This window comes from Grus americana, chromosome 9 (genome assembly GCF_028858705.1).
Source record: "Grus americana isolate bGruAme1 chromosome 9, bGruAme1.mat, whole genome shotgun sequence".
In the NCBI taxonomy this organism is placed as follows: domain Eukaryota; kingdom Metazoa; phylum Chordata; class Aves; order Gruiformes; family Gruidae; genus Grus; species Grus americana.
Window position 1 is genome coordinate 18,576,445 of NC_072860.1, and position 17,388 is coordinate 18,593,832.

Below are 17,388 nucleotides of genomic sequence, written 5' to 3' on the forward strand. Positions count from 1 at the left end.
CAGTGCAGAGACTCTTACTCATAGGATGTAGTAGTACTGCTCCCAAGGAACAGTGAAGGAACCCCTCTGACCATAGCCTGCTCTACCCAGGCTGTTCCCACAAACCAGAGCAGCTGATGCATACTGGGTAAGCCCCTCCTGCTGATATACAGGTGGTCAGTGGCTGTGTGGGTTGGAGGCTCATCCCTTCCAGGAGTCCAGCTACCTTCCTTTCAGCTGCACCTCAGCCAGCACCCACATTGAAGTGAAAACAGGTCTTATGCCTTTTCCAGCCTTCCTGCTTGGGGTGAAGAGATAAAAGCAAAGGGACTGCCACTGTTCCCTCGCTAACTATTTGTGACTGAACTGTGTTTCTCTTGGTTGTTTGTTTGTTTCTTGTTTTTTTTTTTTTTTGCTGACCCCCAGTGAATTGGGAAGGTAGATAATCTGCTTCAGCTGTGTGTGCACTCTGCTCTCCCTTGTCTCTTGCTTCGTGTGACTTGTGCATGTAACTCGGATTTCAGACACTTTCCATGATGGTTCCTGTAAATGGAGCTGAGCTGCTATTTGCCTTTTCTCCCAGAACCAAGCCAAGAGCTATTGCTTCACTGTCACCTTTAAGCCATCTTTCCTGTACCTGAATCTAGTTAGTAAAATGGATGAGCCTCAGGTGGCTGCCCAGTGGGGATATACTCTAGTGAAAATGTTATCTGGGCAGGCGTCTGAAGAGTCAGTAATGCTGTCCAGAAGCTTCTGTGCCATGAGTGCCTTTGCCTGTAAATGTGCTATTTTCTTGAGTTACAGAAGCAAGATGGACAGGGACTCTTGGTAGTTTTCTGGTGGGCAAGAGCTTGGAGTTGTCACTGTCCAGAAGCATTTAGTTATGAGGTAATCAAAAGAGACAGCTGCTGCCATTGCTTTTCGGCATCTAGCATGTGGCAACACCAAACCCTGAGTAATGTGGGCTGAGACCTGGAGCAGTGGTAAGCAGCAGGGCTTTCCCAGCAGTGTTCCAGAGGAATGGGAACTGGTCACCTAATGTTGGCTGTCTTCTAGGCAACAGATCAGGAAAGACAAACTCCCACTTACGAAGCACAAACTACACCACTGGGTTGTGTAACTGAACAGCCAGTCAGCCTGGGGTCAGTCTGCTTCCATTTGTGCAGGTAACGGTGGTTCCTAGGACAGCTGAACCTGCCTGTAGTGCTTATACTGTTTCAGCATGCTTGGAAGGCTGTCCTGTCACTCCCAGCAGTTAAGGCAGCCTAGATATCGCAGTGCTACATTGCTGCCTCTTCTGTTGCTACTGCCTTATCTTCTGGTCCCCCTCAGTAGCTGAGAGTTCTTGGCTGACCTCAGGATCTGTAGCAAGGAAAGTATTCTCAGACTAGAACCCAGCACAAGTTCAGTGCTGGTAGGTTAGGCTGGTGCACCTAGATGGCCTAGATGGACAGATGGTAGCTGTGTAGATTGTTATAAGTGAGAGAAATAAACTTCTAGGGTATAATAGTGTGCTCTTTGGCAAATTGGTTCAGAATCAAACCACCTGCTAGCAGTGTGGAAATCAACAGCTGTGAAGAGATTTCTGAACAGGAAGACCCTGAACCTGGCATCTCCTGGCTGTGTGGCAGTGGGATAGCTTTGTGGACAGGAAAGTGTTTTCTCTCCTTTGACTTGAGCTAGCAGAGTTGCCTTTGCAGTAATGAGGTGCTGTTGGCAGACAGACCCAAGCATTGTGTTGCTGGCTATGACAGAAGGGTGCTCCTCTAATCTCTCTCTCTTTGGGGAGAGGAGGGAGAGAATTCTTTCAAACAAGCTTCCTGAAATATGATTTTTTTTTTTTGTGGTGGTGAAATGAGGAAAGTTGGAGCCAAGAGGCTGCTGTCCCCTAAATCTCTCCCTACCTCCCCATTTCCTGGACACGTGCGATGGCAACTTGCTCTGTAGAGTAGTTTCTGCCTGCGTAGACTGACTGCACCGAGATACCAGGACTGCAGCTTGCACTTGTTTAACTGTCTTGTGTTTTTAGTGGCAAACAGTCAATCGCCATCGACGACTGCACTTTCCACCAGTGCGTGAGGCTCAGCAAGTTTGATTCCGAGAGGAGCATCAGCTTCATTCCACCAGATGGAGAGTTTGAGCTCATGAGGTATGGTGGGGGGGGAAGAACAGACTGGTGTTGACATTTGCTTGCCACTACAGTAGTGTTGCTGCTCACAGGCAGACTTGCAGCCCTTGAGCATCTAACAAACATACACTTGTCTTTTTTCTTTTTGGAGTGGAATCTGTAGGGTATCCCACAAATCCTTCTGTTACAAATGTGGTAGAAGCCCAGCTGCATGGGTTTCTTTGCCAGAACCGTAGTGTTGGGTGTGGGTTTCCTTACGCTTTAGCTTGCTGTATCTGGGGTTTTTTAGTGCTTAAAACTAGTGTCCTTGAATAGGGTCATTGGCAGGAACCAGATATAAAACTTGGGACTTGATAAACTATCACTGCTCTAGGGCAGCACACATCTTACTGCTCCTTCCTTCTGGGGTGACTCCATTTCTGGCTGATATTTCTAAGCTGTTCCTTGTTCAGAGGCTGTCTCTTTAGGAAGGTGGTACAACTTGACATCCTGAGGGGGTTAACTCCGAGTTCACTGTTGCTTCCACCCCTGCAGATACCGAACCACTAAGGACATCATCCTTCCCTTCCGTGTGATACCCCTGGTACGGGAGGTGGGTCGGACCAAGCTGGAAGTGAAGGTGGTGATCAAATCAAACTTCAAGCCTTCCTTGCTGGCCCAGAAGATAGAGGTAAGAGAATACAAACTTATGGTGAATTGTGCCTCTTTGTCCCCTGCTATGGAGTCTTCACAGATGAGTCCTCAAGCTTGTACGGCATTAAAAGAACTGAATGCCCCACAGATGTGTGGTGATGCTGTGCTATGGAAGGGAACTGCTGTAGAGTAGGGAGGTTGAAGTTGTTTTCAGTTGCACAGCCGTTTTGGCAGATGCCTCGCTTCCTGCAGCAACTGTTCAGTTTGTCTTGGCCACTGTGAAAAGTTCATGTTCTTCTGTCTGTGTGATCTGGTGGTATGTCAGGCAGCAGGCTATGAGCTGTGTAAGACAGGCTGAGGGTGGCTTTGCAGCTTAGTCCCCTTCTGGGAAAGGCTTATTGCTGCAAAGCTAGGCTCTCCAGAGCCTGGTGCGGCCAGACCTCCCTGGCCAGCCTGGTGTTGTGCCTGAGCTCATCTGCCCAACGCTGGCCAGGTTTCCTGCAGCCTGAACTGGAGAGCTCTGCCCTGTTCTTCACTGACTGTAGTGGATTCTGAAAATGCGTTTCTGACTTTGAAGTAAAGGCTCAAACCAGAGAGCTAGGCCAGGATGCCTTGTGGTAGCTGATGTTCTTTGGACCCTGAGATGGAGAGAGAAGGCCAAGGGGTCCAGCACAGTGGCTGTGCTCTCCTGGGAGGAGGGGTCTTCCCCTGAGGCTGCCCAGGCTGCAGTCTGCTTGCCCCTGCTCATCAGACTCTGCTGCTTTCCAGGTCCGGATCCCGACGCCCCTCAATACCAGTGGAGTGCAAGTCATCTGTATGAAAGGGAAGGCAAAATATAAGGCCAGTGAGAACGCCATTGTCTGGAAGTAAGTGAGTGTGTCGGGTCTGAGGTGCTGCAAGGGCAGGGCTTGGGGAGGCAGCGTCTGCTTAGTGCTCTGGACTGCCCTGAGCACCTGTAGTGAAAGGGAGAATGAACTCAAGCACCTCCTCACTTCTGGGCTTTCTCTGATAGGATAAAACGTATGGCTGGAATGAAGGAATCCCAGATCAGTGCAGAGATCGAGCTGTTGCCCACCAATGACAAGAAGAAGTGGGCTCGGCCCCCGATCTCCATGAACTTTGAGGTGAGTCCCTGTCTCTCTCCCAGCCTTCCGGAGTGCTGCCAACCTTGGAGAACCTTTGTTGGTCCAGTCCCTCCTGCCCTCGGGGAACTGCACAGTTTTGAGTGCTCCCTGTCCCAAGCTGCCCTGTGGATTCTTTGCAATATGAGGTCAGCCAGGCAGCAAAGGGAATGGAGGAAAATTGCCCTTGAAGCCACTAGAGTCTGTCCCCACGCATGTGGGGAGTTGGGAACAGTGGCTCTTGGTGTCCATTTCTAGATGTGTAGCCAAGGACTCTTCTGGCTCCTGTGTACAGAGAGCGTCTTACCCCTCTGTTCCAATGTTCTCCGTGGCCTTTCCCTTTCTCAATAGGTCCCATTTGCACCCTCTGGGCTGAAGGTGCGCTACCTGAAAGTCTTTGAGCCAAAGCTGAACTACAGTGACCATGATGTGATAAAATGGGTGAGGTACATCGGCAGGAGCGGGATCTACGAGACCAGATGCTAGCCCCAGCAGGCTGGCTGGCTCCCTCTTCTCCAAGCCATCCTCTGCCTCTCCTCAGTCTTCAACTACATTCAGAGAAAACATCTGCCTGGCCCCTCTGCGGAGATTGAAAGACCCTGTGGCTCACCTCGGGAGCAGACTCGCCTGCCTGTGCTCGGTTACCACCCAGGCTGCAGCTGGAGTTCAGAGCCCAGTCATGTGCAGGGGCCCAGTCAGCCTCCTGCTCCCCGTCCCAGGGTGGGGAAGGGCTAGTCTAACTCCCATCCTCTCGTGATCTTTCTAGGGAATGTCCACCATTAAACTCCTCTTCTGTTGGTGTCTCACTACTTGCATCATATCCTAGTATTTTTGAAGTTCTTGTGCATATGTACTCGTAGAATAGACCTAAACATAGACTGGACAAATCGAATTGAAGTTACCCTGGCTTCTGTACTAGCTATTGCTGTTGTGGTAGATGTTGCTGGCCAGTCTGAGATGCCTGGGGTGGTGAGTTTGTGGGGCCTCCACCAGAGGAGATGGTGGGCTCACCAGATCTCACCACCACCCTATATTTCTTGCAAAGTTGTCAGTATAGAGTCCTGCCATGGGAAGGTTTGTGACCAAAAAGGAAGAGGGTTTAGACTCTTGCTGGTGTGTATGTGGGTGGCACAGCATTTCGGGTCCTTAGAGCACTTACCCCCACCCACTGCTGGCTCCAGCCAGTCTCTCCTTTCTAAACAAATTGGAAATGTGGCCCTCTGTCCCAGGGAGCATGGGATGCAAACAGGGCCTGTCCCCAGGGAATCTAAAGTGCGGTTGGCAGCAAGAGCCCCCTGCCCTAGCCTGCCCTCTCCACACTTCTACCAAATGCTTCTGGGCCATAGGAATGCTGCTGCTACCCACAACCCTGCTTCTGGTAGTGTGGTCTCCATTTTGTACACTTTGTGATTTGTCCAGCTCTGAATCTAATAAAGTATGTAGAATGGAGAAGGCTACCTGCGCTGCTGTGTGGGACTTGTGGTGCTAGAGCCTGGGCTGTGCTCTGGGCTGTGCCGGAGCTGCTCTGGGCTTCCTTCTGTTGCTTCTGCTGCCCGGGGGGTAGGAGGTGGAAAGTAGAAGTGATGCTTTTGGTTCCAGCTGCTGCTGCCACTGCTACAGCTCCCTGAGTAAGGAGGGGGCTCTGGGCTTCCCTGCAGCTGGGCTAAACCCAGCCTAAGTCTGGCTTAAATGAACCTTGTGAGCAGCTGAGGGAAAAAAAAAAAAAAGGTTTTCCTTTTGACTGGGCTTTTGGAGGCTGGGGGAAGGAGGGTGCTGTGCCCGGTAGCCAAAAGTACAAGCAACTGCCGCAGCAGCTGTGCCTGGCCAGTGACCTGCCCCTGTCCGCTTGTTGGGAGTTTCTGATGGACAAAACGGCGGGGCAGGGACCGGGGTTGGCCAGAGCTGCAGCTCCTATTTTACTTCTTTAAAAGAGGAGGGGAAGAAAAGCCCCAAAGCCTCGCCGAACCCCGCTGACTGTTGGACAGGAGGGGCAGGCTGCGAGCAGCGCTCTGCCGGCTGGTGTCAGAGCAAACCCGGGCCGAGCCGCCGCTGCTGCCCCCGGTCCCGGCACGCCGCACGTGGCAGCGGCCCCGCCCCGGCCTCCACTTCCCAGCGCCCCCCGCGCGCATGGCGGCCGCCCGCCTCCTTCCCGGCAGCGCCCGCGCGCGCGCCGTCCCTTCCGCCTCCGCCGCGGTGCCGGGCTCCGTGCGGCGGCGGCACCGGGCCGCACCGCGGCCGGGCCCCGCTCCGGCTCCGCCATGGCGTCGTGCGCCGACATCCTCCGCAGCGAGTTCCCCGACCTGGACGGCGAGGTCTTCGCTTACGTGACGGGTGAGCGGTGCCCGCCTGCCCGTGGCTCGGCCTCCCGCCCCGCCGCGTGTCGCGACACCTCCCCGCTGTCGCGATAGGCGGCCGCGCCCGAGTCGCGACAGGCGGCAGGGAAGAGGCGGGCTAAGGGGGAGCGGGCGGGTGCCACCTGTCGGCCGTATCGCGAGACGCGGCCGTCCGTCGCGACAAGCCGCGGTTGTGCAGCGCCGGCGCCGTGTGCCCGCAGGGATCCTGCACGGCAGCGGGGCGGACTTCGAGTCGGTGGACGAGCTGGTGGAGGCGGTGGGGGAGCTGCTGCGGGAGGTGTCGCAGGACACCAAGGACGACGGCGCCATCCGGGAGATCTGTCAGCGCCTCTTCAACACCCTGCAGCTGTAAGGGTCGCCCCCGCCCTCACACCCTCCTCACCCGCCTCCTCCTCACCCGCCTCCTCCTCCTCCTCTCTCGCAGGGACGAGGGCCGGGCCCAGCGCTGCAGCCAGGTGCTGCTGGACGCCCCCATCCAGCTCTCCCAGATCACCGACGGATACGGTGAGTGCTGCCCACAGGGGATGCCCGGCCATGCGTGTCACCCCCGCGGCTCCCACCCAGCGGCGAGGACGGGCTCGGGGCCTTGCGTGCGCATGCGCCTGACCTTGGGGAGCAATTTCCACCCCACCACCGCGCACCTCGGGCTCCCCCTCACAGGTGCACCCCTCTTTCTCTTCCCGCTGCTGGGCCATGGCCAGCAGCGCCTGGCTGCCCGCAGGGTAAGCTGGGGTGGAGGGAGAGGAGCCACCCTTTGGTCCCCTTGTCCTGTGGGAGAGGGAACAGCCGTGCCTGGTCATGGGCAGCCGTTAAGGCGGGACTTTGTGGAGCCTCGCTGGATACTCACCAACCCAACCATCTTGTTGCAGCAGATGCCAGCGCGGACCTGCTGCCGGGGCTGTTGCTGAAGAGAGGCCAGACCTCGGTAAGTGAGGGGGGCCGTGCCCTTATTCGTAAGCCAGCAGACCTGGTGGGAACAACTAACGCGTGGGGCTGCAGGTGCCCTGCTCTGCTCCGGTCACCTCGCCCTTGGAGAGCAGCTGGGACGGGCAGCCGTCCTGGTTAGGGACGCAGCTGTGGGGAGTACTGCTCCTTCTTGTCAGGTCCACTGTAATTTGGGAAACTCCTGACCTTGGTCTGGTAAAGAGGCTCAACGAGAGTTAACGGCTTATTCATTTGACAAGATCTGTTTTGCTATAATTTGTTAATGAACTTCAAAGCACGGTTGATGCAGTGGGGGTGTTCAGGGTGCAGCTTCTCTGACTTTCATGAGGACCTTTGACTTTTACAGTGAGGCCTTTGATTGAGAAAGTAGGATGTACCAGGATGACATCTTGCCATATTCAGTGAGAGAGAAAATCCTGGCTAATGGTTTGATGTTGGGATGTTACAGTTGGGGAGTTAGAAGGGACCAGCTGTTTTCCGGAGAGCTGCTGCAGTGAGGTTGTAAGCCTAGCTTTAGAAACGGCTGTGGGTTGTCGTGGTTTGATAAATAAGAGCAGGATCAGAGAAGTTTTGAAGCAGTTACACTCCAGTGACCTGGAGGAAATCGGAAATCTTCGCCGATGAAATGCGTAGCCGCTCAGGAGCGACCTGGCTTGCCCTCTGCGTTGGATGTGCCAAAGTCCGAGTATGGGGAGAGGTGCGGTTGTGCATCCGCAAAGCAAGGATGGCAGTCGCTGTGCAGGGTGGGCGGTCTCTCTCCTAGGCTGGTCTCTTGTAGACCCCTCCCTTCCTGGGGTAACGTGTTGAGGAGGAGAACCCATCGCTTGGAGGCTGAGACCTAACGTGATCCCTGTGTGTCTGAATGGGAGTCTTAAGTGAAAGCTGGCAGCTGCTGCTGGTTTTGGCACTGGAATTGTTGCTGCTGGGTTCACTCTCTGGCTCTCGTGTCCACAACTCAAAAAGGATCTTCAGAAAAATTGGAGGCGATTCAGAGAAGGTCTCAGGAGGCCTCTCAGTTTTTGGAGGACACATCTTATTGGGAGATTCAGGGCACTCGGCATAGTTAACAGAGTGACTCAATCCGTCTGTAGGTGTGGGGTCACAGCTCCAGTAACAAGACGCTCTTCAGTCTAGCATGCAGCTCAGTAACGTGCTCCAGTGGCTGTGGAGTTGCCTAGAAATATCTAGGAGTGTTCTTGGTCAGCCACAAGTATTTGACTTGACGCAGGAATAAGCTGGAATGGGCTGAGAGCTTGGCCAAGACCAGAGGCCGGGTTAAAACGCTGGGCTCCTTCTTGCCTTCAGGTTTAATTAAATGCTTTTTGTCTCTGTCTTGATTGATTCACTGCATAAGCTGAGTTTGTTCCAAACTGGCTAAAGTTTAACATGCCTCGTGGTCTAGGACAAGGGTGGGTGCAGGGTGTAGCAGAGGAGGCATTGGGATAGCGGGTTGCTGCTGCTGAAGTGACTTGGTTGACCGAGGTCCCTGGAACTATAGAGACTGGCTGTACGTTAGGGTCAGCCAAACCCTTTACCTTGCTGAGGCACGACTTGTATACGAGCCGTTGATTTAGGACTTAATTCCTGAAGTGATTTCCTGGCTTGATCAGCTTCCTCAAAATGTGCTTGAGTCTGTCCCAGTTCCCCTGTCCTACCTCCCTCCCTCCTTCCCTTCCTTCCAGGCACAAGGGGTTAATCAATCATCTCTTTTATCCTGGAGTTGGGCTTTTGGGGCTTTTGCTGAAGATGCTTTCTCTTCTTTAAACTCTCCGCCTTGTGCCCCAGATGGTGAATGCCAAGAAACTGGAGAAGGCGGAAGCCAGGCTGAAAGCCAAGCAGGACAAGAGGATGGAGCGGGATTCCCTGAAGTCATCTGGCCCTCTGTGAGTATGGAGGATGCCTCAAACATCCCCATCCCGCTATATACCACAGCTTTCCTGTTGAGCCCACTCCTTCTTCTGCCTGCCCGCAGTGTCCTTGAGGAGGCATCTGCCAGCCAAGCTGCCAGCAAGAAGGAAACTCGCATGGAGTCATCAGGCAAGAACAAGTCATATGACGTGCGCATCGAGAACTTCGATGTGTCCTTCGGTGAGCGGTGAGTGCAGGTGGGACAGATCTTGGCTGGGCTTTGAGCAACGGGTCATTGAATCTGGATTGGAGAGTGGTTGGGAAATGACAGAGGGCGTGGGAAGGATCAGGAGGCAAGGTGGGCACCTGATCCTGTTGCCTTTGGGCAGGAGAAGTCTGGGATGGTTGCTTGGCTCCAGCACAGCCTGAAATATGCTTGGGGCAGGTGGCTGCAGATTATCTCCCTCTCCATGGGGCGTCTGACCAGGTACCTGCCTGTTCTCTTGCTTTAGTGTCCTCCTGGCGGGAGCAGACCTGAACCTGGCGTTTGGCCGACGCTACGGGCTGGTGGGCAGGAACGGGCTGGGCAAGACCACACTGCTGAAGATGATCGCCAGCCGGAGCCTGCGCATCCCCTCGCACATCAGCATCCTCCATGTGGAGCAGGAGGTGGCAGGGGATGAGACGCCGGCGCTGCAGAGTGTGCTGGAGTGCGACACCATGCGTGAGAGTCTGCTGCGGGAGGAGAGGGATCTGACGGCTAAGATTAATTCCGGCAGGTGAGATGTTGCCGCTGGGTTTCCAGCCCTTCTATGGCCTCTTGAGCATGAGGTCTCATTCTGAGGTCTCTCCCTTCAAATGAAGGGCTCCGTCAGGGCTGGGCTGCGTCCTGCCCGCCTTAGTCCTGCTTGGGGAGATCAGCCAAAATCAGCACTCAAACCCCAACCCCCATCAGTCCCACACACTCTTCTTTGTCCTGCCCCAGGGGACAAGGGACAGAAGGTGCCAGGCTATCAGAGATCTACGCGAAGCTGGAGGAGATTGAGGCAGACAAGGCCCCAGCAAGGTGAGACAGCCCTGCGGGCACCGCTGGTTGTTGGCGTGGGCAGTGGTTTGGGGTGATGCTGTGGCCCTGGGATCCAGCATGTGGGGACAAGGGGCTCTCCCTACTGCTGCTCTTGTCTCTTCTTCTGTCACAGCTCTGCTGGGTTAGGAGTAGTCAAGCTTCCCCCCAAAGCTGGGGGGATATTTTTTTTTTGCCCCAAATGGCTTGCATTGTTGCTGCTGCTCCTCTCAGACCTCCTCTGGTTGCTCGTGGTCTGGGGAACTTTTCTGGGATGTTGGTGGTAGTGATTCTCTTCCTGGCCAGAGAGCCGAAAGCTTCTTGCAAATCTCCTGGGATGCTGTGCCCTCTTGGGCTGCGTTTCCCACCCAAGCTCTTGGGCATGCAGGGAAGTTTTTCTGTGCCAGAATGACCTTAAACCATGCAGCAGGGTCCCCACGGTGACTGTGGGCCCAGGACCTCAGACTGTGCTCTGCGGCTGGGTTCCAGTTCTTTCCCCTTTTCCCCAGGGCATCCGTCATTCTCGCTGGGCTGGGCTTTAATGCAAAGATGCAACAACAGACAACCAAGTAAGTCTCCGGGTTCCGGGCGTCGAGACAGAAATGGCTCTGGGGAGACGGTGCTGCTAGCAAGCCCCCGGGCACTGCTGTGGCTGTAAAGGAGGGGAGCCCTGCAGGAAAGTGAGGGTCTGTGTTAAACAGTAACCCCTCTCTGCAACCTCTTATCTCCTCAGAGAGTTTTCCGGAGGCTGGAGAATGAGACTGGCCTTAGCCAGAGCCCTGTTTGCCAGGTTGGTGTCCAAGCCTTCATGCTATGGGGTTAACCTTCCCTGCTGTCCATGCTGTGAGGTGCCGGGGTGCTGCCATGGGGTCCTCTTGACTCGGGCTCTCGGGGTGGGGAGCATTGGAGCCATCGCAGCTCTGTGTGTGTGGTGAAATGCACGCTGCGCTGACCCTGGGCAATTTTTGCTTCTGATACCCGTGTCTTGTTTTTCCTAGGCCAGATCTCCTTCTGCTGGATGGTAAGTTGATACTGTGAGTCCCTTCCGACTCCGTTGCTGAGCCTGCCTGTGTCCTTGCTGGGTTGGGAATGCGCCGTGGCCTTTAGCCGTCTGCTCAAAATAGCCCTGCGTGACGGGGCTGCCGGTGCTCCCCTGGCACAGCGGGCAGAGCTGCGGTGGCACGGGGAGGTCTGCTTGGGCAGACGCTTTCGCTGCGCTCGGCAGAGCTCTGCCCTGTGCCCCAGCGGGGTCGTCCGCATGTCAGCGTGCCCCAAGTGGTCCCTTTCCCTCGCCCGGCCCTGTGACGGGCCCTGGCTGCCAGCCCACTTTGGGAGTCCCTTCACCCTGGGGCTGGGCTGGCTCCCTGAGGAGGTGCCCACCTTGGGTGGGGGGTCTGGGTGAGACGCTGCTGCCAGGCACCAGGGTCCAGGTCCCGGCATGGAGTCGGGGGAGCATCCCTGGCTGAGCCTCACCCCCCCCGCCCACCCACTGCAGCACACCCCACACATCTGAGTTCCCTGAGCTGCGGGGGCAGGTCCCCATGCAGGGTCTCTTCCTCCGCGATGCTGATCGCTGGCCTTTTCTGTGTAAAAAAAGTGTAATCCAGCTGTCCCCATCCCTCCTGACCTCAGTGCCTCTTTCCCTTCCCTCAGAACCAACGAACATGCTGGATGTGAGGGCCATTTTGTGGCTGGAGACCTACCTGCAGGTAGGGGGTGGCGGGAGGCCCTGGGCCAGAGTGAGGTCAAGGGATGGAGATATCTTCCAGGCTGGTGTCTCGCCTCACTGGGTGGTGGGACCAAGCCCTCCGCTTGGTGATGCTGAGGCTCAGGCCTCCCTCTCGCTGTCTCCTCCAGACCTGGCAGTCGACCATCCTCGTGGTGTCCCACGACAGGAACTTCCTGAATGCGGTGGCCACGGACATCATCCACCTGCACTCGCAGCGGCTGGACACGTACCGTGGGGACTTCGAGAACTTCATGAAGATCAAGGAGGAGCGGCTGAAGAACCAGCAGCGAGAGTATGAAGCCCAGCAGCAGTACCGCGAGCACATCCAGGTACTGGGAGAAGCCGGTAGCGCTGGAGCACTCTTCTCCGAGCCTTGTCCCTCTCTCCATGCTTCTAGTGAACCTTCCAAGCTGCCCTGCTTCCAGTAATCTCTGCTCTCAGAGTTTTTACTGCTGTTTGGTCTTGCAGTAACCCATGGATGCAGCTCTGTTGTTGCAGGAGGTCTGGCAGTAGAGCAGGGTGGCTGGGGCTGAAGGGGACCTGGAGCGCTCTGATACTTTTCTCTTTTGTAGGTTTTCATCGACCGCTTTCGCTACAATGCCAACCGGGCATCCCAAGTGCAGAGCAAGCTCAAGCTGTTGGAGAAACTGTGAGTGCCTGTCCTGCTCGTCTCTGGAGGTGGGGAGGAGGCAGTGCTCCTGGGAAGAAACAGAGGTTCCCAGGGCGCCTGGGTGATAGAAGGGTGGTTGGGCTTTGGGGTGCTCTGTCTCTGGTCCAGAGGCTTTGGCTGAAGACTCTCTCTGGGCTTCTGGTATGGGAACAGACCCTCAGTGCAAGGCATCTTGGTTACCTGTCTCCTCCTCTTGCAGGCCAGAGCTGAAACCTGTGGACAAGGAGTCTGAGGTGATCATGAAGTAAGTGTCCCTTGTGCCCTTGCTCAGAGGGCACCTGGCTCCCTTTCTTACGTGAGCTCCTCCTGGGTCCTGTGCCAGCTGGGACAACCACCCCTTCCTGTGGGCCAGCCTTACTCTGACAGGGAGCACAGATGGGACCCCATGTTTAGGTTGGGTTCCCTCCTGGGGTCTAGGCTGCAGATCCGTGTCCGTGTCTTGTCAGCATCCTTCCCAGAGGCCCTGCGTGGTAGGGGCCCCCCTTGCCACCTGGGGAGTTGCAGCAGTTGTCCTGGGAGGCTGGGAGCAGGATCTCTGAAGTTCCTGGCCATGTCTCACCGCTTTCTGCCTTCCCAGGTTCCCCGATGGCTTTGAGAAGTTCTCCCCGCCTATCCTGCAGCTAGACGAAGTAGACTTTTATTACGACCCAAGTCACTACATCTTTCGTTCCCTCTCCGTCTCTGCTGATCTGGAGTCCCGCATCTGTATGGTACGTGGGGTTGCAGAATAATGGTGGCTACGAGGGACCTTGGGAGATCCCTGCTCAAAGCAGGGCCAGCTTTGATGTTAGGTTAGGTTGCTCAGGTCCTTGTCCAGTTGAATTTGGATATCCCAGGGAGGAATATTTCTCCCATTCCCCTGGGTCCCATTGCAGCATTTGATCATTCTCATTTTGGGGAACATTTTTCCTAATACGAGTTAGAATTTGCAACTCGTGCCTGTTGTCCTTCATCCTTTCACCAGGCACCTTTGAGAAGAGACTGGGTCCGTCTTCTCTGTAACTCCCTGTTAGTTAGCTGACGACAGCAGCTTGTCCTACATGTAGCTCCTGCTACATTGGATGGGGCAGCAGAGAGATGCGATTTTCTTGCAAATGAGCCTGGGACCAGGTAGTCCTTAGGCTCAAGGGTTGTGGGGGGAACATCTTCTAGCACTGCTGCCTGTGCTGCTCCTCAGGGATAGAAATGCAGCTTCCAGGTAGTTGGAGCCACAGGACTCTCATCCTGCCCCCCTCCACTGTGTGATCTTCCAAACGAGCTCAAATTCCCTGATCACTGCCCCCCTCTCCAAAGTACCTTCATGGGTTTCACGTTCTCCAATGCTGCTGCTGCTTCTCTAGGTTGGGGAAAACGGAGCTGGCAAGTCGACCATGCTAAAGATCTTAATGGGGGAGCTGGCACCAGTCAGAGGGATCAGACATGCTCACAGGTACCTGGTAGGAAGGGCTGGGGGGCGGGGAGGAATGGTGCAGTTGGAGGGCTTCTGGGCTGTGCTTTGGAGTGACGGCTGCCCAAGTGACGGGGCTGGGTCCTGCACACCCACACATATGTTTCCCTTCCTGTAGCCGCAGCTGCGAGCACTCTGGTTGCAGGGCCTGGTACCAACTCCCAGTCTCTCTTGTTCTGCAGAAACCTCAAGATCGGTTATTTCAGCCAGCACCATGTGGATCAACTGGACTTGAACATCAGTGCTGTAGAGTTGCTGGCAAGAAAGTTCCCAGGTGAGTTTTGGAGATCCCAGATGATGTGGGCCATTGAGGTCTCCTTTGCCGCACACGGAGCAGCATTGATTTGTTCCGTGGCCCCGGGCAGAAGGCTCGGTCACATCAGTGCTTAAGGGACACTGCCTGCTCTGGGTTAACTCCCTGTGTCCAGCACAAGTTCAGGACACCAGCCGTGAGAAGCTGAGCTGGTTGCACAGGGGTCGCCGGCAGCCTGCAGATCTCAGGCTGGTGCTCTGCCATGGCCAGGTTTTGGGGGCAGATGACCCGCTTTCCTGCTGGGCACAGAACGAGCACTGCCCCTCCGCCCCCTTTCCCAGCTGCCAAAACCTCCGGCTCCCTTCTCCACTTAACATTAACTCCAGGTGGTGACAGGGAACTTGGGGCAGTCTCTCAGAGCCAGTCACCAGCCCAGCAGCCGCTGTCCTGATTGTGTCAGTCAGGTTTTCCCCACAACCCCCTGCTTGGGAGAGGATTGCCTGGAAGTGGCTGCTGAATTACTCCCTCGCCGTGCTGGTCTGGCACGGACTGCCCGGCCGCGGCACCCAGCGAGCTCACGGCACCGAGGGCCCCGTGTCACGCCGGGTGTGCCATAGCTGTGTTGTGATACACTTCTGCAGGGAAGACAGAGGAGGAGTACCGGCATCAGCTGGGGAGCTACGGCGTCTCGGGGGAGCTGGCCGTGCGTCCCGTGGCCAGCCTGTCTGGAGGTCAGAAGAGTCGCGTGGCCTTTGCCCAGATGACTATGTCCTGGTAATTTTCTCCCAGATGCTGTTAATTTTTGCATGGCTCCATTCCTGGAGCCTGCTTCACCTGGAGGAAGGCGGGCATCCAGGGACTTTCCGCTGCCCTGCGAAAGCCTCGTCCTTGGGACTTTTGTGGGGAGGGAGGTTGTCACCCTGGGGGGCTCTATGGAAGGAGGCAGGTGTCTTTCTCCTGCTGCTTTGGGCTCACGGGGATAAGAGGTGTCCCTGGAGCTGGGCAATGCCGATCTTGGGGCCAGGCACATGCTGATGGCTTAAGTGGCTAAAGCAGCAGCCTGGTGGAGGTCGCTGCAGTGTGACGGGGCACAGACCCAGCCTGGGCCCGTTCCAGTGCGTGCTCAGAGCTGTCTTCTCTTCCAGTCCAAACTTCTATATCCTGGATGAGCCGACAAATCACCTGGACATGGAGACCATCGAGGCATTGGCAAAGGCACTGAATAAGTTCCGGGTAAGATTCCCTCTGCAAGATCTCCCATTTTTGTAACGCTTCGTGCAGCCTCCAGCTTACGTTACTTGGCATCTCAGCCAGAGGTGGATGGTCGAATACTAGAGGTGGATGGTTGAATACCAGTGGTGGCTTCAAGTCCAGGACAGAATTTGGGAAGTCAGTCACGTTTCTGCCTTAGCTGTCCATCCTGGTGGTTTGTTTCACTTGCTGGCTTTGGCTGGGGGTGGCTGAGAGAGGCAGCAGCAGACCAGAGAGCACCTTGTCCCCCATCTTGACCAGTCACCTACACCCTGTGACTTTTCACGGGCTGCATGCGGCACACAGCCCTGCCTTGGGGCCGCTCGGATCTTCCTTAGGCACATTTTATGGCTGATCTCCAAAGACTCAGCCTCCAGATACCACTGTGGTCACCCTGGTCCTCACTGTTTTATAGTTGCTCAGGTTGGGGTGGTTTTCCTGTGAACGAAAAGCTTAACTGAGGTTGCTCGGGGCCTTGCCCAGCCACCTTTTGACTGTCATTGACTCCACCTGGAATCTCCATCTTTGAAGTTGTCAGAGAGCTGGAGAGCCAGTAACAAACCCTGTGCTTGCCTTCTGAGAGGGGAGGCTAAATATGTTACTGCTGCACATTTCTCCTCCGTACGGGATCTGTCTGTCCCCCTGAAGGAGGGAAAGGCTGGGATTAGGTCCTTGCCAGTGACATGTCGTTGGTTTTCCCTGGAGTGGACGGAAACCTGAAGTCCTGGACAGCGGTGCAGGAGCTCATGCCACCAGCGCTGTGCCCTGCGTTGTGCTCCACTAAGTTCCCTTTTTTTCCCCCTTGTGTGTTGGCAGGGTGGTGTAATTCTGGTGTCCCACGATGAGCGCTTCATCCGCCTGGTGTGCCAGGAGCTGTGGGTGTGTGAGAACACCACCGTGACCCGCATCGAGGGTGGCTTTGACCAGTACAGAGACATCCTGAAGGAGCAGTTCCGGAAGGAGGGTTTCCTATAAGGGAGGCGGGAGCCGGACTGCGCCGGGGGCTGGACCGCGAAGCTCGGCCGCCTCGGCATCCATCCCAACTGTGCCTGGCAGAGCGCCGAGGACGCTGCTGCCCGCATGGACCGTCAGCCATGCCATCAAACTACCACCTGAACTGCTCTCCCCTCCCCAGGCCAGGCGGAAGGACAGCAAGGGAGCAGGAGCCCGGTGCTGCGTGTGGCCGGGGGCACGCCGGGGCTCTGCCGCCAGCCAGGGCTGTGCCTGGCACTGGGCACACTGGAAAGGCTGTGCCTGGAGCTGCTGCTCTGCCGCAAGGAGGGAAGGAGGGGTCGCATCCCGACCCCCCTGGTTTAACTCCGTGCTCTGGGGGGCAGGAGAGGAGCTGTTCTCCATGTTTCTTCGCTTCCCCCTCTGCCTTTTTCTTTCTTTTTTTTTTTTTTTGTGTTGGGTTTTGGGTTTGTTTTTTTTTAAAGTGGCTGAACACTAGTCCGGCTCCAGCACATGCCACCATCCCCTCCACCGCCCTGGAGGGAAATGAAGCCTTTGCTGCTAAAAGTGACCCTTGCCTCTTCTCCCAGCCCCTGGAAGCTGGGGCTCACTTGGTCTGTCCCCCCCCAGGGCTTGCATTTGTAGTGCCGAGGGAGGGCAGCTCTGCCCGGGCCCCGCTCCCGGCTCCTTTCCCTGCGCTGCTGCCCGTACCACCTCCTGTCGCTGCCTGCCTTTCCTTTCAAACCGGCCCTGGGGTGGGCTGCTCGGCACCCCCCCTGCCCGCTGCACAGAGTGCGGTGTAAATAAACCCGGACACAGTGGGTGCAGCGCTCTCCTTTCCTTGGGGGGCTCCGGGCTTGAATTCGGGGCGGGGGGGGGATCTTTCTGGTGCCCTGAGCACAAGGCTGCTTGGGGGGAGATGCTTTCCAGAGGGGTCTCGCCAAATTAAATGGCTCCTCTGGTGCGGGGGGGGGGGGGGGGGCTGGTACCCGGGGTGGGCTGTGCGGGGCTGGGCC

General features: G+C 56.2%; 2 protein-coding genes across 4 annotated transcripts in view; both read left to right on the forward strand.

Annotated features, from left to right (window-relative positions):
- Nucleotides 1–5,318, forward strand: part of AP2M1 (adaptor related protein complex 2 subunit mu 1) — a 29,767-nt gene extending 24,449 nt beyond the window's left edge. For both annotated transcript variants that reach the window (XM_054835182.1, XM_054835181.1), the window contains 5 exons: nt 2,009–2,128; nt 2,642–2,777; nt 3,509–3,606; nt 3,753–3,864; nt 4,213–5,318. In XM_054835182.1, the coding sequence (XP_054691157.1) occupies nt 2,009–2,128; nt 2,642–2,777; nt 3,509–3,606; nt 3,753–3,864; nt 4,213–4,347 (601 nt within the window). In that variant the 3' untranslated portion in view covers nt 4,348–5,318. The remainder of the gene's footprint in view (nt 1–2,008; nt 2,129–2,641; nt 2,778–3,508; nt 3,607–3,752; nt 3,865–4,212) is intronic.
- A 712-nt stretch (nt 5,319–6,030) lies between these two features.
- ABCF3 (ATP binding cassette subfamily F member 3) lies at nt 6,031–17,195 on the forward strand. Of its 2 annotated transcripts, none has more exons than XM_054835759.1 (21): nt 6,031–6,192; nt 6,416–6,563; nt 6,640–6,719; nt 7,085–7,140; nt 8,946–9,043; nt 9,133–9,255; nt 9,521–9,787; nt 9,994–10,074; nt 10,581–10,640; nt 10,805–10,861; nt 11,070–11,092; nt 11,725–11,780; nt 11,929–12,129; nt 12,373–12,449; nt 12,670–12,714; nt 13,048–13,180; nt 13,811–13,899; nt 14,100–14,191; nt 14,812–14,944; nt 15,316–15,403; nt 16,238–17,195. In XM_054835759.1, the coding sequence occupies exons 1-21, from the start codon at nt 6,120–6,122 to the stop codon at nt 16,394–16,396; spliced, it is 2,139 nt and encodes a 712-aa protein (XP_054691734.1). In that variant the 5' UTR covers nt 6,031–6,119; the 3' UTR covers nt 16,397–17,195. The 2 variants fall into 2 exon arrangements, with proteins under 2 accessions (XP_054691734.1, XP_054691735.1); XM_054835760.1 differs by having other exon boundaries at nt 7,088–7,140.
- The last annotated feature ends 193 nt before the right edge of the window (nt 17,196–17,388 follow it).